We start from the raw sequence: 16,982 nt of genomic DNA on the forward strand, positions 1-16,982 counted from the left end.
AACAAGGCAAAATTGGGTTTTGCCCTGACAGAGTTTCTCCCTTTGGTGTGAACTTTGAGCCTTGTGACTCTGGAGACCATTTACATGCAGAAAAACCTATATAACACACTATAGGAAAGGGAAAACTCAGAAAAGCATAATCGGTCCTCTTTAATAAATAACAACTAAGAATATTTGTTTCCCTGAAAGTTTCATTGTTGCTTATTTAGACATAAATATTCTATGTTGCAAAGACATATATAAGATTTCATGCCAACGGTTTGTGAAATACTCTCGTCCCACCCAGAGTCAAAAGAAAATCCTTTCTGTACTGTGTCCAGTACAGAAAGTCCTGGAGCAGTTTACACTAAAAGCACAGGACAGCTGCTGAGTAAGCAAAAACTGTTCAAAGGTCTTCTTCTTTTCACGTGTGACAGGGCCAGGATGTTTGAAATAGCATTAACTTCAGGTAGTCATTAAAAAGCCTCTGTGTGGAAAAGATTTCTTATCAGTAAAAAACACCATCAACAGGAAACAGGGTGAAGCTGCAGCAGTGTGTAGCTGACCTGGATCTCCGAGAGGTGCAGCACCGTCTTCTTGTAAGAGATCACATCAAAATCCACCGCCTTCCACACGGCGTGGCCCAGGAGGCTGCCCACGTTCCTCTTCCTGGTGATGACGATCAGGTACATCCCTGTGCGGTGTGAGCGGTCAGTCACAGCTGTTTCACTGTACAGGCTTCAAAGACAACACCATGTCGTATGACAGAGGAACCTACCTGCCACCAGGCGAATGGTTCCCATGATGCCACATATAGGCCTGGTGACTGCTGAGGGAGGAACATCCTTTTTACCTACGGTAGATTGATAAGGCAAAAACAATCAATAACCCATATGCTTATATGTTATATTGATAAGGATTCATTGATTATTTGTTCAAAAAGACGTTTGAAAATTAATCTACCATCGAGTTTCATGAAAACAAAATGGCATAATATAATGTGCAGGAAGATCACGTCTTGAATGATATGATGCACAAAGAGGAAGCGTATGACTGTATGATGACAGTGTTGTAGAGTTTAATGTGACCCACATATTCTTTTCACAGTCCGATTCTATCAATGATCAATTTACAAAAAAAGATGAAAATTTTTCCCTGTGTATTGACAGGTTTTCATCTTAAGGTAAATGTCTGTTTAAATAGGAAGAGGAACGTGTCAGTGCTCCAGGGACATTCTGAGCCGTCCTAGAACATGTACAGTACCACTCAGGTGGTGAATGATAATATGTAGAGGTGTGCAAAAAAACATTCATTATTCACTCTTCTGACAGTTTCTTTATTTGTGATGCATTTTCACAGAAACATGACAAAGTGAGTCTGTTACACTTGGACAGCTTGTACTGCTGAAAGTGATAGCTAGCTTAGCCACATTTTCATAGCCTAGCCTGTTAGCTTAGCTTGACCTCTGCCTGCACTGCAGCTTTTCCTCTGAATGGATGCTGTCTCTTATACACATCTGGCGGTGACAGCTGAGATGGTGTGTCTCAACCAAAGCTTAAACAGTTTTGTCTGTTTATGTCAGTAATGCACAATGTCTTTAAACTTTCGAAGACTTTCTACCTGCGAGGGTCATCTCATTTGAGACCCTGTCGATTGCCAGCACAGCGTCAGCCCCCTCATCGCAGGCCTCGATGAAGAACTTCTCTGGGGTGGTGTGCCTGGGAAAGAACAGAGAAGATATTAAAGCCGATTAAAAGCTTGCTCCTGTAGCTTGCAAATGTTTCATCAGCTTCACCGAACATCTCAGCGTCAATGTACAGATGTAGCTCAGGATGCTAATGTTCTCATGCTCCAAAACATGTCAGCTGCTAGTGTGGCAGCAGCCACGACAGCAAGAGGTCAAACGATGCAAGGAGCATGACTGACTGATCTGCAATCCAGTTTGACCACTTACAAGCTGTTTAATTAGTTCTAGATCAATAGACTGAACCAAAGTAAAGAGAGACAAGAAAATGGTAGACTTCATTTACCTCAAATGCAAAGGGAGCCAGCCTTTATTTATAATTTCCCCTGACGTTAAAAACATATTTCATCATAGTATGTGTATGCTCCCCAGTTTTCTTATCCATTTCTCTATATTCCCTATGTATACTGAACAAAAATAAATTCAACAATTTTGTTTTTGCATCCATTTTTCATTGAAAAGTGTATCTGAGACTTTCTATATACAGAGAGGGTTGGATTTCTAGGGTTAGGGTTCTTATCAACGAGACAGGAAACGTGTGGAGAGACAGGGGTATGAGGTGCAGTGACGCTGCACCGACTAGGAGTCAAACAGTGGACGTTTCAGCTTAACCCCTGGGCCACTGGGGTTCTCAAATTAAGACATGTTTAATCTGGAGCGCTTCAAAGCACACTACCCCAAAAAACGCAAGGTGTAGTGACACTCCCAAACATATCCTCTGTGATTAGGTCACAACCTGAGGCTCAAAGTCTGTCATCACAGTGGGATTAAAAGAGGATCAAAATACAAGCTAAGCATTTGATGTTTTGGAGGTCCTGAGGGGGCGGCGTGAGCAGAGAGTCCTGGACGGATCAAGGGAAGGATCCGACGAGGAAGGAACCCAACTGTGTGAAATGAACTGGAACCATGATAAGGTGTACACTCACCCAGTACTTCATCATTAGGCACACCTGTACACCTGCTTATTCATGCAATAATCCAATCAGCCAATCACGTGGCAGCATCATGCGGGTACAAAGCAAGAGCTTCAGTCAATGTTCACATCAAACATCAGAATGAGGACAAAATGCGATCTCAGTGACTTCGATCGTTGGTGTCAGATGGGCTGGTTTGAGTGTTTCTCAAACTGCTGATCTCCAACCTTGAGGTGGATGGACTACAACAGACCACGTCAGGTTCCACTTCCTGTCACCCAGACCAGAAACCTGAGGCTGCAGTGGCCACAGACTCACCAACACTGGACAAGTTGAAGACCTGGTCTGAAAGATGCATACACCACTTCCTACGCTCAAGTTGGGATCGATAAACACAAACTTGACAGGAGAATGTGTGCACCTGAAAGCGTGACCCATGCGTAGGAACATTTTAGAGACAGGAAAGATTGGCGACACAGAGGGTGAGGTGTTGAACTGAAGCCTCTCATATCATACGTCACTTATTGATCCACTTCATCATAAACATTCAGACCTGCTTGTGCGAGTGAGCCAGAGCTATTCCATAAGCTGCGTCCAAATGTAAAAGATATGAACCAACTCTGATCAAGTTCTGCTCAATATTTCATCAGTGCTCACACACACATTAACAGCTGCCGCAGCCGTCAGCCTCACACTGTGTTTTGTGTGTAACGCTGCCTCTATTCTCCACAGGAACAAAATGCAGATCAATATCCACGAGGGATTTTAATTCACAATTCATGGTTAATTGTGGGAGTGTTTTGGGTGGAGCTTGAGGCTTGCCGAAGTGCACAAATTTTCAAGTAGATTGATTTCTAAAGGGAAATTGCATGAAGGTGTCTGTGTGTGTGTGTGTGTGTGTGTGTGTACGGTTTGATATGTCTTATTGCTGCTAAGCTACGGATACGTGCAGCTTTGTAGTCAACTGTGACTCTGACGTCCCTGTGGAGGTCTCTTTCTCTTGTGGGGAACAATTACATAATACACTAAACCCATGATCATCTGTGTGGAGCAAACCATGTACAGTAATCACAACAGCCCTCACACTCTCTCACCACATTTCCTCATGTCTGTCTCCACTGTCAAACTACTGAATAAAGTGAGAAGAGAGAGAGAGAGAGAGAGAGAGAGAGAGAGAGAGAGAGAGAGAGAGAGAGAGAGAGAGAGAGACCAGGACTAAGTCCAAATGGCACACACTCCACCAGGTGAGCGACCAGGGCTATCTCTATAAGATCTTTCTTATTTAAGTCTCTCACACAGAGCACAGCCTCCGTCTGGATCCACAATAGTTTAGTCTTAATTTACTTCAACTCAAGAACGTAAAAAACTTTTATTAGAGGCAGGTCTTTATGTCTAACTCCCTCTGTTTGAGATGTAGAGTTTGTCATAGCGGTAAGTATGAAGCTTCTCCCTCTCTCCTGCTCTCTCTGCTCAGTGTGTCTTATGTTTAGTTATTCCTCTGTCTCCTTTAGTACATGTAATGAATGTAGTTTATTTGCTGAGATGGAGATGAGGCTCAGTGTACTGGAAGTGCTCCTCCTCTTCCCTGCAGTTACAGAGCAGCCGGGAAACCAGAGCAGCTCAGTAGGCTGCGGATCGGCACCCCAATGACCAGTGGTGGAAATATTATCAGTCAGTCAGTCAGTCAGTCAGTCAGTCAGTCACTCAGTCAATTAGTGACATTAGCAATTATAGGGCTTGCCCCGCTCTTACGTCCCACCCAAAATGCAGGTAGTGGAATAAGCAAAAAGAAACAGAAAGTCAATTGAGAGAGATTGTTAAATATTAAATTGAGATCTGGTATGACAGACACGTTCTGATAAAGCCGCTTGATTTGATATGTTAGCTCGATCAGCAAAAGTTTGAGTAACACAGATTTTAATCCCTGCTACACAAAAATGTGACCTCAGTGGAGCTCAGGGTGATATAGTGAAACACTCAGCTGCTGCACTGGTGACAAAGCCACACAAACACTCTATTGTTGGCCTTAAGTAATCTAGACACACTAAACATGCCTGTGCTACACCAACACAAAGTCGAAATAATAACCGTTACTGCTGCAACTGCGCTTTACTTCAACATTACTACTGTGCTGGTTTTTCTTGTATTAAAATAACTGCTGGTTTTCATTCATTTCAGTGGAGCATAAAAAACAATTTGCAGTGACTTGAAACCTTGAGCTTGGTCACCATCCACAATTAAAAACTGTGCAATGCATCATCATGTAATAATAACAGCAGTTTGAAATTACCAAAACTACACACGATCTTCACTGGAATGTATCAAGTTTCAAGACTTCTCAAAATGATCAACACACAATAATAAAATGAGTATAAGTCAATGGCTGACTGCAACGCGAGGAATCAATTTTAAAGGCAGGAATATTAGTATGGTAGAGACTAGGGGTGGGCATGATTATTCGATGATCGATAATTGATCGTTAAGAATTTTGTCGATCACATGCAATCTGATTGATCTAACGTGTGTATCAATGAGGTTGTGTTGTGTAGTGTCTCTAAGCAATGCAATGAATTTCACTACGTCGGAGCAACCAGCCGGGGCGCAATTTAAATTTTCAACAGAGAACAATGTATACGGGCTTCTTGGAATGAAGATTTCATTGAGGAAAAATATGCTTTTTGTGTATTTTCTGAAACAGGCATTTTTTAGTATAAAAAATGTATAATGAATCGATTATTTAACGATAATTTTCCTGATGATTGATCAAGGAAATTTCTTCAATTGCCCATCCCTAGTAGAGACCTGGGGCTCAGAACCCCCATGACACAGCAAGTTAAATGACTAATATGATAAATAAAACACATTTTCACCAAACAAATGTGTTTTTCTGACTTTTCTAAAAATTATTACTTTTTAGTGTGAAATACTGAAGAGTTTTACCTCTTCAATCAAACAGGCTGAAGAAGGGAACATCAATCTTACGTTAAAGTTATACATTAATTCACCTACCTAAAAGGTCCCATATAGTATAGGTAGATGTCCATGTGTTGTTTGATTATAAAGCAGGTCTAGGTTCTATATTAATACTGTGAAAGTATCAAAGCGCTCAGTCCACACAGTCTGTATTCAGAAACTGAGCCTTAAAACCAGCCATCAGGACTTCTGGAACTTTGTGATGTCACAACAAAGAAGTCACTGCTCTCAGCAGAGATACTTGTGAAAAGAGATGGCGCATTTACAATAATCTCCTGTAACTCTGTCAGGTGAGTGTCTCCACCTCTCCGCCAGTAGCCGATCAATAGAAAATGAACTTTGTTCGAGACCTGTTTGTGTCTAAGCAACAAACTCAGAGATTTGACAACACAGATCTCTCTTCTCTCTGTTGGTTCTGGTTTCACTGCTGCAGTACAGCTGCCGACATCGCTTTCCAGCCACACAAGTTTAGAGGTTAGTTAAAACTGAAATAAAACTTGATTATTTGCTTGATAATGCTATTATTCTTATTAATATTGAACTGTTTTTGAAGGGAAAACAGAGTATAATTAGACTGATGTGATTTTATTCTTGGTTGATCAGATATTAAACTAGCAGATAAAAACGAGCGGCAAAATCAAGTGCAATCTCATGATATATTAGTGTTATATTGTGTTGTTATTTTTTGACAACAAGCAATCACGACCACGCCCACTTAAGAGACAGGAAGTGTAGACCATTTCTTCCCATTGGCGCTAATGTGTTCTTCTGTTATAGAGTTATATCTTTGCTCTCAGCCACGCCCCAAGCCCTGCCCACCTGAACCCACCATCCAACCTTGCAGGATTTGGTTTCTTTGAGTGTATACCTGAAATCTGTTCCATTTTTTATTGTATCACTCAGAAAACACTCAACCACTGAGCTGTTGTTACTAGAGCTCCAGAGAGAAGGCTGAGAGAGGAGATGTAAAACTACAGAGATGGTTTTTGGTTCTTAAAACCACAAATATATCTTCTTATGGATCAACACTTCAAATAAAACACAGACGAAGAGGAAAATATATGGAGCTTTAATCTATGTGTTCTATAGTCTACACGTTGTGTCAAAGGCATCTCCACAATGCCTGTATGTTTCAGCTAGAGTAGTACAAACCTCTTTATCTAAACTTGTATCTGGCGCTTAAAAACCCACCATGTCAGCATGCAGAGGACGAGGAACACTCCTCATCCTCACTAACTACAACTGTCAAGACAGGCTGACACAGTACAGGTGGCAGGAAGGACTAGTAGGACTGGACAGCCCGCACTGTGAATGAGGGATCAACCAGGGTGTGTCTGGGAAAGTACACAGAGCTGTGTCAACTACCATGAAAGTTATAGAGGACAGAGGGGGCAGGCTGGTTGAATGGAGTCTCCAACAGACCCCGGTATGGTAAAGCTGACGACAGACCCGTCAACAACCCTGCTGCTGCTAGCTAGGTTAACTAACTTTCTGCCTCCCTGTTTACACCAACCAACTCCCTGTTGGCCGACGCTGACAGCCGCACACACCTCCTGCCGAGTCTGCATCACGGTGCCAACGTATATTCTTCATAATGAATGAGTGCGGAGTGAAACTTGGCCGGTCCTTGCTCTACCGGCCGAGCCCGTCAGCGAACTTCAGCTGCTGTGTCATCTAACCCGCCGCTAACTCCAACTACCGGCTAACCCGCTCAGAACCGCCGCCTCATATCCGTCTTTTGACAGACGTGGAAATAAGAAAACGGATTTTAGAGAACGATTAGCCATATTATATGTACTTACAGATTGTATCTCTCGTAGGCGGTCGCCATCTTCGCTCCGTCTACCTGACCTCAGTGACGACAGCCGTGAGTGGGTTATATGTATGTATGTGTGTGTGTGCGTGTGTGTGTGTGTGTGTTGCCAGATACGAGCTGTGTATCCCGTAGAGGGCGTCGTACTTAAAATGCGGATTTCCCTTCCAGCCCATGTGAACCTGGTACCCCTGAAAGGCCCGATGATGGGTGGTACTTGTAGTTCATTCACTGCAACTAGGTGCCTTACGTTTTTTTTTTTTTTTAAATTGGCAATCTTTTATTACAATCACACTCAGGGTAAATACAGAAACAATACAAACAACTAACTAAGAATAAGAACATTATAGGTCATTAAAAAGAAAACGAATAAATTAATAATTAGAAAAACTAAAGAAAAATAATGAACTTAATAAACGAAAAAAAAATTAAATTAAAATAAAAATAAAAACTAGAAAAATAAATGGACAAAATAATGTCAGTCAGGTATTAAAGTGCATATATGTGGGTTGTTTTGTTTGTTTGTTTGTTTGTTTTTAAAATAAAACAGCATTTAAAAAAAACAAAAAAACAAGTATTTTGCTAAAAGTATGAAATTATTATTCACAAATTCCATTTTTTTTGTTTTCTATTTGGAGACCAAACTTTATATTTTTATATGTTAGAAAATTGTGATTATTGCATGTTATCCAATACTGGAAAGCCTCCCAAAGGGTCCAAGTTAAATTACAATATAAAAAAAGTGATGTTCTATGGTCTCAGTGTTGGAATTAGAAGATTAGTAGATTAAAATCTACATTAAATTTTTGGTGTAAGAGGTCATTACAGGGAAAAATCTCGTTCAATATCTTAAAATGCATTTCTTTCACCTTAGGTGGGACTGGAAAAGAGCTGAGACTGGTTCTTACCTGTATTAGAAAATAGCTGGTGTATTCTGGGAACATTTGTTTCCTCTTGATGGAAAACAACTTGAAGTGAGGATGGTGAGGGTGAAAATTTGTTATTGCATTTTTTTTTAATCTACAAAGCTATATCCATCTCTGACCAAGCAAAGCTTTTTGGGGGGAATTACCACAGAATAGATTGTGCCTTAGGTTTGTATGAGCTATTTTATTTCCCCTAAATCTAAGCTGTAAAGACCAGTTTCACCAATGCAATCAAAATCATTTTTAATTATTTTGCATTCTATGCCTTGTACTTGCTATTTTATTTCTTTTGCTGTGTGTTGTAAGGTGTCCTTGAGTAGCCTACCTTGAAATATTTATTATTATTATTATTATTTATTAACCATAGATATCTTAATTTTGAAAAATCGTCCTGAATTTCCCTTAGATGAACATTTTATAAATTCAAATGACACATTATTTATTTTGTTAAAATTTCTTCAAAGCTATCTAAAAATGTGCCTTATAGGAAACTGATATATCGCCATTGTAATTATATATTAATGTTAATTTTTATGGTCCTCCAATATAGGATGTGTTAAGGTGTTGTTTTTCTTTCCCTTTCTTAAAATGTATTTTTAATCCGTGGTATTTGCTGTATAATCATATCACATATCTGTACTATGCATTTTGGTGAGCGTCGAAAACAGGCGGTATTCAGGACACCAACAGCACGTGATACTGTGAAGGCCCTCTGGTATATAATCCAGGGGCGGACTCGTGTTCATCCTCTGGTTGATGGCGCGCGGTCCTGGCTGGTTGGACGGAGACGCGAAGTGAAATTACACTTCAAATTCTTGCTTGGAAAGAACGGAAGGTAAATGTGATATACTTTGAGTCTGTTTCGAAAATCTAAGCTTTAAAGCTGAGGCGTTGGCCTGCAGAGGAAGTGGCGTGAACAGCACCGTCATTCTGGTTCTTATGTTGCTCCACGTGGTGACAAACCTGCACTGTAATGGAGGAGTACAGACATGGCCTGACCTGCGATCTTTGTTTCCCCAGGAGAGCCGAGGATGTATTTCCTTGGTGGATCTGCTGAGTTGAATCTGCAGAGGAAGACCCGGAGATCCAGGTGTAGAGATGGATGAAGTGAGTGGTCTATAGATTTTAGGGCTGTAGAAAGAGATGAAGCTTTAGCAGCTTTAGCTTTTAGAAAATTGCACCACGTTTTTCATCGGATGCAACTGGGTTTTAATATAAAACCCAAAATAACACATAGATGCTGTATGATTAGTCTTCTTAGACTGTGGGTGGCAAAATAATTTTGAATATGGTGAAATTACTGCAATTAAAATAATATACAAATACAGGTTTTTACAGTGAGAAGTGTATTTCTTTATCTTAAAACAAGTGAAAATGCCTGTTGTATAGAACTGAGCTCCCAGTGTGTACAGACACTGGTATTTGTAAGGTTATTGCACCATCTGCAGGGCTCTAGTTAGGGTAGTAGAATTAATCCCAATATAATCAAAATCTCAATATGGCCAAGTGTGATACCCAAATCACAACCTGTGAAAAATGTCAGAAGCTATTTTTGTTTCGAGGTAAAATGTGTCACATGCATAGTTAGTGGCATAAGTGTTGTGGTGCAACAGAGCGCCCTGGCCTACAAATCACATTCTCTAGACATAAAGAAAAATTTTAGTTTGGTGCAAGACCAACAGGAATCAGTTTGTCAGTGAAAACGAAATGGGGGAGGGGAGGAAACAACCATTCCAACTGAAATAGCATTATCTGCCAAAATGAGCATATGTTTTTTTTTTTTTTGGCATATTTCACAACCCTAGCTGAAAAGTATTGTATCATTTTACTTACAAAATTCTCTTCATTCTATCTGCATGTACAATGTGAGTGCCTGTTGAAATATTATAAAATGGCTTAAATACCTGAAGAATGTGTATGCAAGGACCTCAGTGCCCCCACTCATAGCTACATAAATGTCTGAAGAGAAACTTGTACAAATATTAAATATTTTTAACAGCATACAAAAACTTGACTGTATAATGGAAATATTTCAGATCACACTGAAATGGACACAGTGGTCACCTGAGGCTCCTCAGCTCTGAGGGAGCGGTTTGATTCGCCTGATTAGTCCTGGAGTCCTGCTGCGAGTGAAGTCTACAGCCATGAGCTGATGGTGAGTGTGAGCACGGGAAGCCGCTGATGGGTGGGCTGTGAAAACCAGCATGCTGCTGTGATGATTCACTAGACTAGAGTCTCTGATTATACCATGAAGCTCTTTCACAGTGCACTGAGCATGTATAGAATTGGTTCTCAGTACACATTGTGAGGTTCAGAACTGGTTCTAATATGGTTTTCCTTGTACTCACAGGCATCCACACTAGGGGGGGATGGGATGGGATGGAGCCTGCTCTTCTAGGTAAGTGTTGCATCTAAAAGCATCTGTTTTGTGCGCTTATGTGGAATGATGATTTCATAGACTAGAGTCTCTGAGAAAAGCATGAAGATGTCTTCACAGTGCACTGACCACATAACCACACCAGATGTATGCTAGTTTTAACCTATATACTGGGACTCATGTAGACTTCATATTATTGCACATCACCATGAAACTGTTTGGCCATTAAATTATGCCTGCCTTTTATTAAAGCAGCAGCATCATTGTACGGTGACACAAATATAAAGACAGATGGAGTTATAGTTTTTGCTGCATCACTTCAGTGTAATGGTGATTAACTAACTGGTTGCAGTAACTGGGGTAAAACAGCCAAACACTGGTGTGGTCCCTGAACTTTTTTTTTTTTTCCTCTTCTCTCCCTTGTCTGTATTGATGACTCAGTTTTTGTCTTGTAGCTTGTCCACACACTGACAGAGAGGAGTTGATGTGACAGACCTGCAGCTGTAAGTACCGACTTCTCTCAAAGTAGAGCCCCATTAGGATGGGATTAATTTGTCAGGGTGAGGTTGGTAATCTTGTCTCAGGGTTTAAATCATGTGAGTGATGTCACGTGTTTGAAATGAGACTGTCTTTCTGGACAGGACTTTTATGATCATGATATGCACAAAAAAAGTGTATCTGGGACTTTACTAGCTAAAATAACATAAGTGCATTTGATATTCAAATTACCCAACCTTCTTGATGAATCAAGACCATCTAACTGTGGCTTAAGAGGGGCTTTTATCCTGGAGCTCTTGTATCTGAGTCTGATCTATGATGATGCAGTGATTCGGTTCGACTGATTTCAAGTGAAGTTTACTCGCAGCGCACTGAGACACTCAGACTGGAGCTTCTGTTGAGTTTTAGGAAGCCAAACGGGGTGAAATTACTGATTTCATTTTTTTTTTTTTCAGGTATGACTGGCAGCCCAGGCTGGAAGACATTCAGAACACAGTAAATGGACCAGGTTGGTATTGACAGGCTTTGCAGAGTTTTACACACTAAGACTTTTTCTGTAGGATGAGTGATGCTGAGATGTCAACTTTTTTTTTTAATTAAATATTTAATGTCTTTTCACAGGTGCTGCCACTTGTGAGCTGGGACTGCTCCAAGCTTCTACGGTGGACAATATCAAGTCATCCAGGAAATGGAAGCATTCCTAAGTCATAAGATACATTGCCACCATTCATTTGAAGGGGCCTTGAACTTCTTAGTCTTGTTTATACAAAGCTTTTCTCCAGTGTTTATAATGGTTTGAATGTACAGATGTAAGGAAATGTCAAATAAATGGCTGACACAGACTCAAAGCTTCTCTTTTCCCCATCCTCCACTGTTTGCAGATTGATTACAATAAAATCACAAGAGACTGACTGCTGCTTTTGACATGTAATGACCTGCTGTGTACTATACAATCTGGGGTTGCTGACTATTTCTTCATGTTTTAGTCCCCTGCACTCATGTAAAAACATTAGTTACATTGCAGCTAATGACTAATCATGATCCATCATTGCTTTAGATGAAATTGAAGTTGAACTTGCACCATCTTGTCCTGTTGCATAATGCTGCTTGGACAATGCCTGAATCATCCAATACACCATTAAAAAAAAATATATATATATAGGAATGTTATGAGTTGAATACGTGAAGTACGTTTTACTAAACGCTAGTAATTGTGGAAAGTTTTTGAAAGGCAAATTCCAGTATAAAGGCCTTAGCATGAACTGGAGTTGGTAAACCAGTTTTATTTTGAAGTTGAAACCGCACAGGAAGACCACATTCATCGCGTAATTAGCTAACCGCTTCAGTCGACCTCGCAGGCTTACCTCCGTTGTGTCTTCTTGACAACTAGCATAATTAACAGTACTTATCGTCAGTCAGTTTTGACCGGAAGCCGACTTTCTATTCCAAATGCTAAAGATAAACACGTTGGTGTATTTGGAACACAACATCCAGAAGTTGAGGAAGTTGGTCTGCGTGTCGAGTTTTTTGACGCTAACAGGAGTGCTAGCTACGACCTGGCAGAAGAACTGTAGCTAACATCGCCGAAGGTGAGCATTTATACATTTTCAGATTAGCTCCTGTAAATTAGAGACACCGAAAATTGGAAACATGTCTTGATGAAATTTGTGAGCTAACGTTAAACCAGCTCACGTTAGTTGCTAACGAATTTCACTTGATATTATAAAGCCTTAAAGGTTAGCAAAGACAATTGCCAAGACCCGCTAACTCGCATTGTTGTTGACGTGGAAGTGGAAGTAAGATTTCATGCTTGAACCAACTGAAAATGTCTTTTTTTTTTTTTTTTATTGTAGGTATGAAGACTGAAGCAATTTGTCTCAGAACACTGAAAAAGATTAGTTTGTGAAGCCCTAAGGGTAATGTTAGTTAGCTGACGTTGAGCTGAAGGCTTGGTCAGGTCAAACGTCTAACTTGTAGCTAGCCGGTGCTAGATTATTGAGCATATCTGAACGTAATGCTGAGTTATTGAAAGCAACGTTGACAGCTTCAAAGGTTGCCAGGTTAAACCAAAGACATGTAGACAAGAAGTTAAACACACCCACAGGTGTGTCTGTGGCCTGAGGACGTCCCTTTGCCCCAGCCTGGATCCTTGTGAACAAGTATTACAACTTCACAACTGTTCTGGCAGTGCATGCAGAGCTACCCAGCCAATCAAGGCAAGAAGAGCTGAGAACTTAGTGTGTGCTGATTTTACTAAAACTCCAACAAGCTCAGCAAGAAAGAATGGCAGCTGTGCTAGGCAGAGCACTGGGGTGGGTGCGCTCATGGGGCAGTAGTACCATGTCCGAAAATACCACAGTGGTTATAGCTGAGGGCAAGAAGCATGACTGTGGCAGCCAGGGCTTCAGGGGGTGGACATCTTGGATCTGGGGAGGGTGGAGACGTCAACGTGACCAAAGTAGTCCAGTAGAGGAGTTCTGGGAGGCGCAGGAGAAGCTTCAGCCCATGGAAATTGAATATCTCTGCACAGGGAAACGGGAGACCATGGTAGATTCAGAAGTTTCTAGATGGTGGAATAAATTTCTCCCAACTTCTTACTTTTTGTGGCCAAGGAAAACAGAGACAAGCAGACTAAGACAAAGGAGTGGAGGTGCATGGGACCATGATGTTGATGGGGACTTTTCTGACTACAGAACACCTCCTCCGTCTCCTACACCTCCTTCGTCTCAGCTGACATCTCCTTTTCGACTCTTTGCACGCAGCTGGAAGGTGGAGATCCTACCAGAACACTACGAGATCTGTTTCAACTTCCTCCGCCACTTGTTTGATCTGTTTGTTGTTGGTTTCCTGTGGACTGTGTCCCCCCCTGCCAAGCTGATCCTGGAGGTGTTGGGGGTCCAAGGAGCGCTGAGGCTTTGGTTTCATGGGATGGCGATGTTTTTTGTCTCCACAGTTGGGATGGCAGGATTACTCTGGTTGATCCAAGAGTATCTCCCTCAGTTTGCATTGATCTATGGCATCATACAGGCAGTGGTGATCTCTGTCAGTGTTAAACAGAGTGTGATAATGGGCGTGGAGGAAGAAAAAGAAGAGGACAAGGAGAGAAAGGACACTGATGAAATGACAGACAGTAGGGAACATAAAGAAAAACCTGTGTATGTTCAGGACAAGGTGAAGACAAGTTAAACTTCAGGTAAGCCCTTCACTCCTACATTTTACCACCTCATCAAAGCTTTCTTCGCTGACAGGTTGGATTAGTGTTTTGTATAAACTAAAGTGAAATCCCAAAACCTCCCAAACCAAAATGTAAGCGCCTCATGAAGATGGATGAGCCACCACTAATGAGTTGCAGGTCCCTCGTCATGGACAGTTGTAGTGAGAGGAAAAGAAATTGCATATTTTGTCCACAAAGAATGTAATGAAAATGTGTATGAATTCTGAACAGGGTTTCTGCGATTGACTAACTTGTCTTTTTGGGGGGGTTTTTTGGTTTTTTTGTTGGTCTTTGTGGACCATTAGACATTTTGTAAATATATGTAACTAAGTAAGTACATTTAAGCAGTTACTGTAAGTACAATTTAGTGTTTCCATTTTGTGCTACTTTACATGTCTACTCCAGCACATGGATCAGACGCTACACTTACCAGAGTTAAACTGATAAATTAGCAATATATTGGCCAAAATGAACTTATTGCAGATATTTCCGTATCGGTGTATGTTAGCTGGTTTAAGGCCATTTAGAAACACAGTTTAATCACCATTTATCTAAGGTATCTGGTTTATGTCATCTTACAATCTATTCTGATCCTGTTACCATAGAAAAATGAGTGTGACATTCTCTTAGTAGTGTGAAACCAGCTGCAGCCACAGACAGAGAATACAAGGATTCATCTGGGAGCCACAGATCATTAGTTTGATTTGCCTGAAGCATCTGAGCTCCCACTAGTTTTTTTAATTATCAGCTCACAGATTAATGTACCACCAGTGTCCATTATGTGGGGACAACCAACCACCAACCACAAAGACAGACTTTGACTGTGTTTTAGATAGAACAAACAGTCAGACTTCAGAAAAACTGAGTCTTAATTCATCTGTTGCACAAGTAGTTCTTGACTATCTTTAGTCAGACTGTAGTACGATGAATTCTGGGTAAATTAAGACTATTTTCAAGATCACTAAATGGCTGACCAAGGAACCACATCCAACCTCTGAGCTCCAATTACCCCAGAAGAAAATGTTTTTGCTTTTGGGAGAGTTTTACTTAGGAAATTCAGCGAAGAGTGAAACAATGAAAATAAGTTTGAAACAAAAAAAGTAGAACAAAAAAAATGTAAATTTGTTTTGAAGAAAAATCACTGTGACTCATTGCTCAAGTTATGAAACATGTTTTCTGTTGTTGGATGTTACTAGTCAGTAAAGTGTCATTGATCGTTACCATGGTAACATTGGTCTTAGACCTGAGTTGGTCTGGGGATAAGGTGTCTAATGTTTTTGGCTAAAAATTAGTCAGTCTTTATTTTTGTGAAACAGTCTGACTAACATTAGACTGATCTATGACTGGACCAACACCACAGACCAGGCTAAAGCATCTTTGTGAAACTGACCCCAGGTCAATGACCACGAACAGTCAGAGGATTAGAAAGGTTGGAAACAAATGTTAGTATCTGAAATGCTGCTAATGAGCCATCAATAAACAGGAAAACTGTGCACAGCACGACAGTGCAGATCAGAGGAGAAGCAGGTGAACTGGATGCTTACAGCAGATTGGGTAATAATTGTACCATTTATTTTTGTTTTGTCTTCTAAAAACAACCTGGATGTTTGTTTCCAGCCTGTCTCGACGTCTGACTGCTCCCTTCTTGACCTGCTGGACTTGATCAGCTGTTTATTAAGAGACTTGTGTCTTTTCCACAGATGCTGAGAAGCTGCTGTATCAGACTGTGTCCAGGTGTTGGACATCACGACAGTGGGACAACACACAGAGAGACTGTTTCACTCCACCGCTGTGCTCTGCAGTGTGACTTAATAATTGTATTGCACATTCATTACAAACTCATACAAGTTGTACTTAAGTCACTTTATGTTCAACACTATTGATCTGCATTTTATAGATGTCTGTCCTCACTTGATCTTCATGTCATTACTATAGTGTGGACATTGATACCTGTTCAGAGTTTAGTATCAAAAAGTATATCACTACTGTAATTGGGTTCAGGAAAAATGGGGTCCAAGAAAGGTCAGGAAGTTCTTGTGAAATCAAAATAGAGACAGATTCACAGTATTTCGGGAAAACTATGGGGATACTTTTCTCATGATTCACCATAAGACAGTCGCCCTGTTCAGACCAGGTGATTCTGAGTGAGTGGAAATAATCAAATTTGAACCTAAAACAACTGAATACACAGCCTGAAGTAATAAAACCAAAAGCTGTGGTTAAATGAAAACATTGTAGGGGATAGGAATAAGCATTGTTTGAGGACAGAGGAGTCTTCAGGCGAGCGCAGAGGTTCAGACAATCCTTACTGCTACCAGAATATCACAGAATATCCCATGAAAGTCAGCTCTATAATACAGCAAACGGGAGACTCACACTCCCAGCAGCACCTGATATTTTCTCTGTTCAGACTCATGCTCACTCTCAGTGGAGTCAACTTTGAAAGAAAGTCAATCCTGACGTTTCTTTCGATTTTGTCTTTTGCCACCACCTTTGTCAGTGAAGGTACAGTCACATTACTACCCCCCCCCCCCCCCCCCCCCC

The 16,982-nt window shown here is 40.8% G+C and overlaps 2 protein-coding genes, 1 long non-coding RNA gene and 1 other non-coding gene across 4 annotated transcripts; 3 read left to right on the forward strand and 1 right to left on the reverse strand.

Annotated features, from left to right (window-relative positions):
- Nucleotides 1–488: 488 nt before the first annotated feature.
- LOC111652125 (phosphatidylinositol-3-phosphatase SAC1-A-like) lies at nucleotides 489–7,517 on the reverse strand. The gene is made up of 4 exons (XM_023402277.2): nucleotides 7,413–7,517; nucleotides 1,600–1,697; nucleotides 758–832; nucleotides 489–673 (listed from the first exon to the last, which is right to left on the reverse strand). Exons 1-4 carry the CDS (start codon nucleotides 7,439–7,441, stop codon nucleotides 504–506), a joined length of 372 nt encoding a protein of 123 aa, XP_023258045.1. The 5' UTR covers nucleotides 7,442–7,517; the 3' UTR covers nucleotides 489–503.
- Nucleotides 7,518–9,025: 1,508 nt separating this feature from the next.
- Nucleotides 9,026–12,066, forward strand: LOC111652124 (uncharacterized). Its single transcript, XR_015437008.1, has 7 exons — nucleotides 9,026–9,184; nucleotides 9,370–9,456; nucleotides 10,386–10,504; nucleotides 10,700–10,747; nucleotides 11,182–11,229; nucleotides 11,680–11,732; nucleotides 11,846–12,066. It is a non-coding gene; the product is annotated as an uncharacterized LOC111652124 (long non-coding RNA).
- Nucleotides 10,789–10,857, forward strand: LOC111652126 (small nucleolar RNA SNORD52). The gene has a single exon (XR_002760580.1). It is a non-coding gene; the product is annotated as a small nucleolar RNA SNORD52 (small nucleolar RNA).
- A 487-nt stretch (nucleotides 12,067–12,553) lies between the features above and the next one.
- Nucleotides 12,554–16,970, forward strand: cunh6orf47 (chromosome unknown C6orf47 homolog). The gene is made up of 3 exons (XM_023402275.2): nucleotides 12,554–12,813; nucleotides 13,078–14,417; nucleotides 16,139–16,970. Exon 2 carries the CDS (start codon nucleotides 13,508–13,510, stop codon nucleotides 14,408–14,410), a length of 903 nt encoding a protein of 300 aa, XP_023258043.1. The 5' UTR covers nucleotides 12,554–12,813; nucleotides 13,078–13,507; the 3' UTR covers nucleotides 14,411–14,417; nucleotides 16,139–16,970.
- The last annotated feature ends 12 nt before the right edge of the window (nucleotides 16,971–16,982 follow it).

The sequence above is a fragment of the Seriola lalandi genome, unplaced genomic scaffold (genome assembly GCF_002814215.2).
Source record: "Seriola lalandi dorsalis isolate HSWRI2012SDOR001 ecotype SW California unplaced genomic scaffold, Sedor1 jcf7180002053917, whole genome shotgun sequence".
NCBI classification, from domain to species: domain Eukaryota; kingdom Metazoa; phylum Chordata; class Actinopteri; order Carangiformes; family Carangidae; genus Seriola; species Seriola lalandi.

Excerpts from the sequence above, each read along its gene's own strand:
- cunh6orf47 (XM_023402275.2), top strand. The coding sequence starts at position 13,508 with ATGGCAGCTGTGCTAGGCAGAGCACTGGGGTGGGTGCGCTCATGGGGC.
- LOC111652125 (XM_023402277.2), bottom strand. The coding sequence starts at position 7,441 with ATGGCGACCGCCTACGAGAGATACAATCT. Across the intron at positions 1,698-7,412 it reads GCCTACGAGAGATACAATCT|GCACACCACCCCAGAGAAGT; the intron begins GTAAGTACATAT and ends GTTCTTTCCCAG. Across the intron at positions 833-1,599 it reads AAATGAGATGACCCTCGCAG|GTAAAAAGGATGTTCCTCCC; the intron begins GTAGAAAGTCTT and ends AATCTACCGTAG.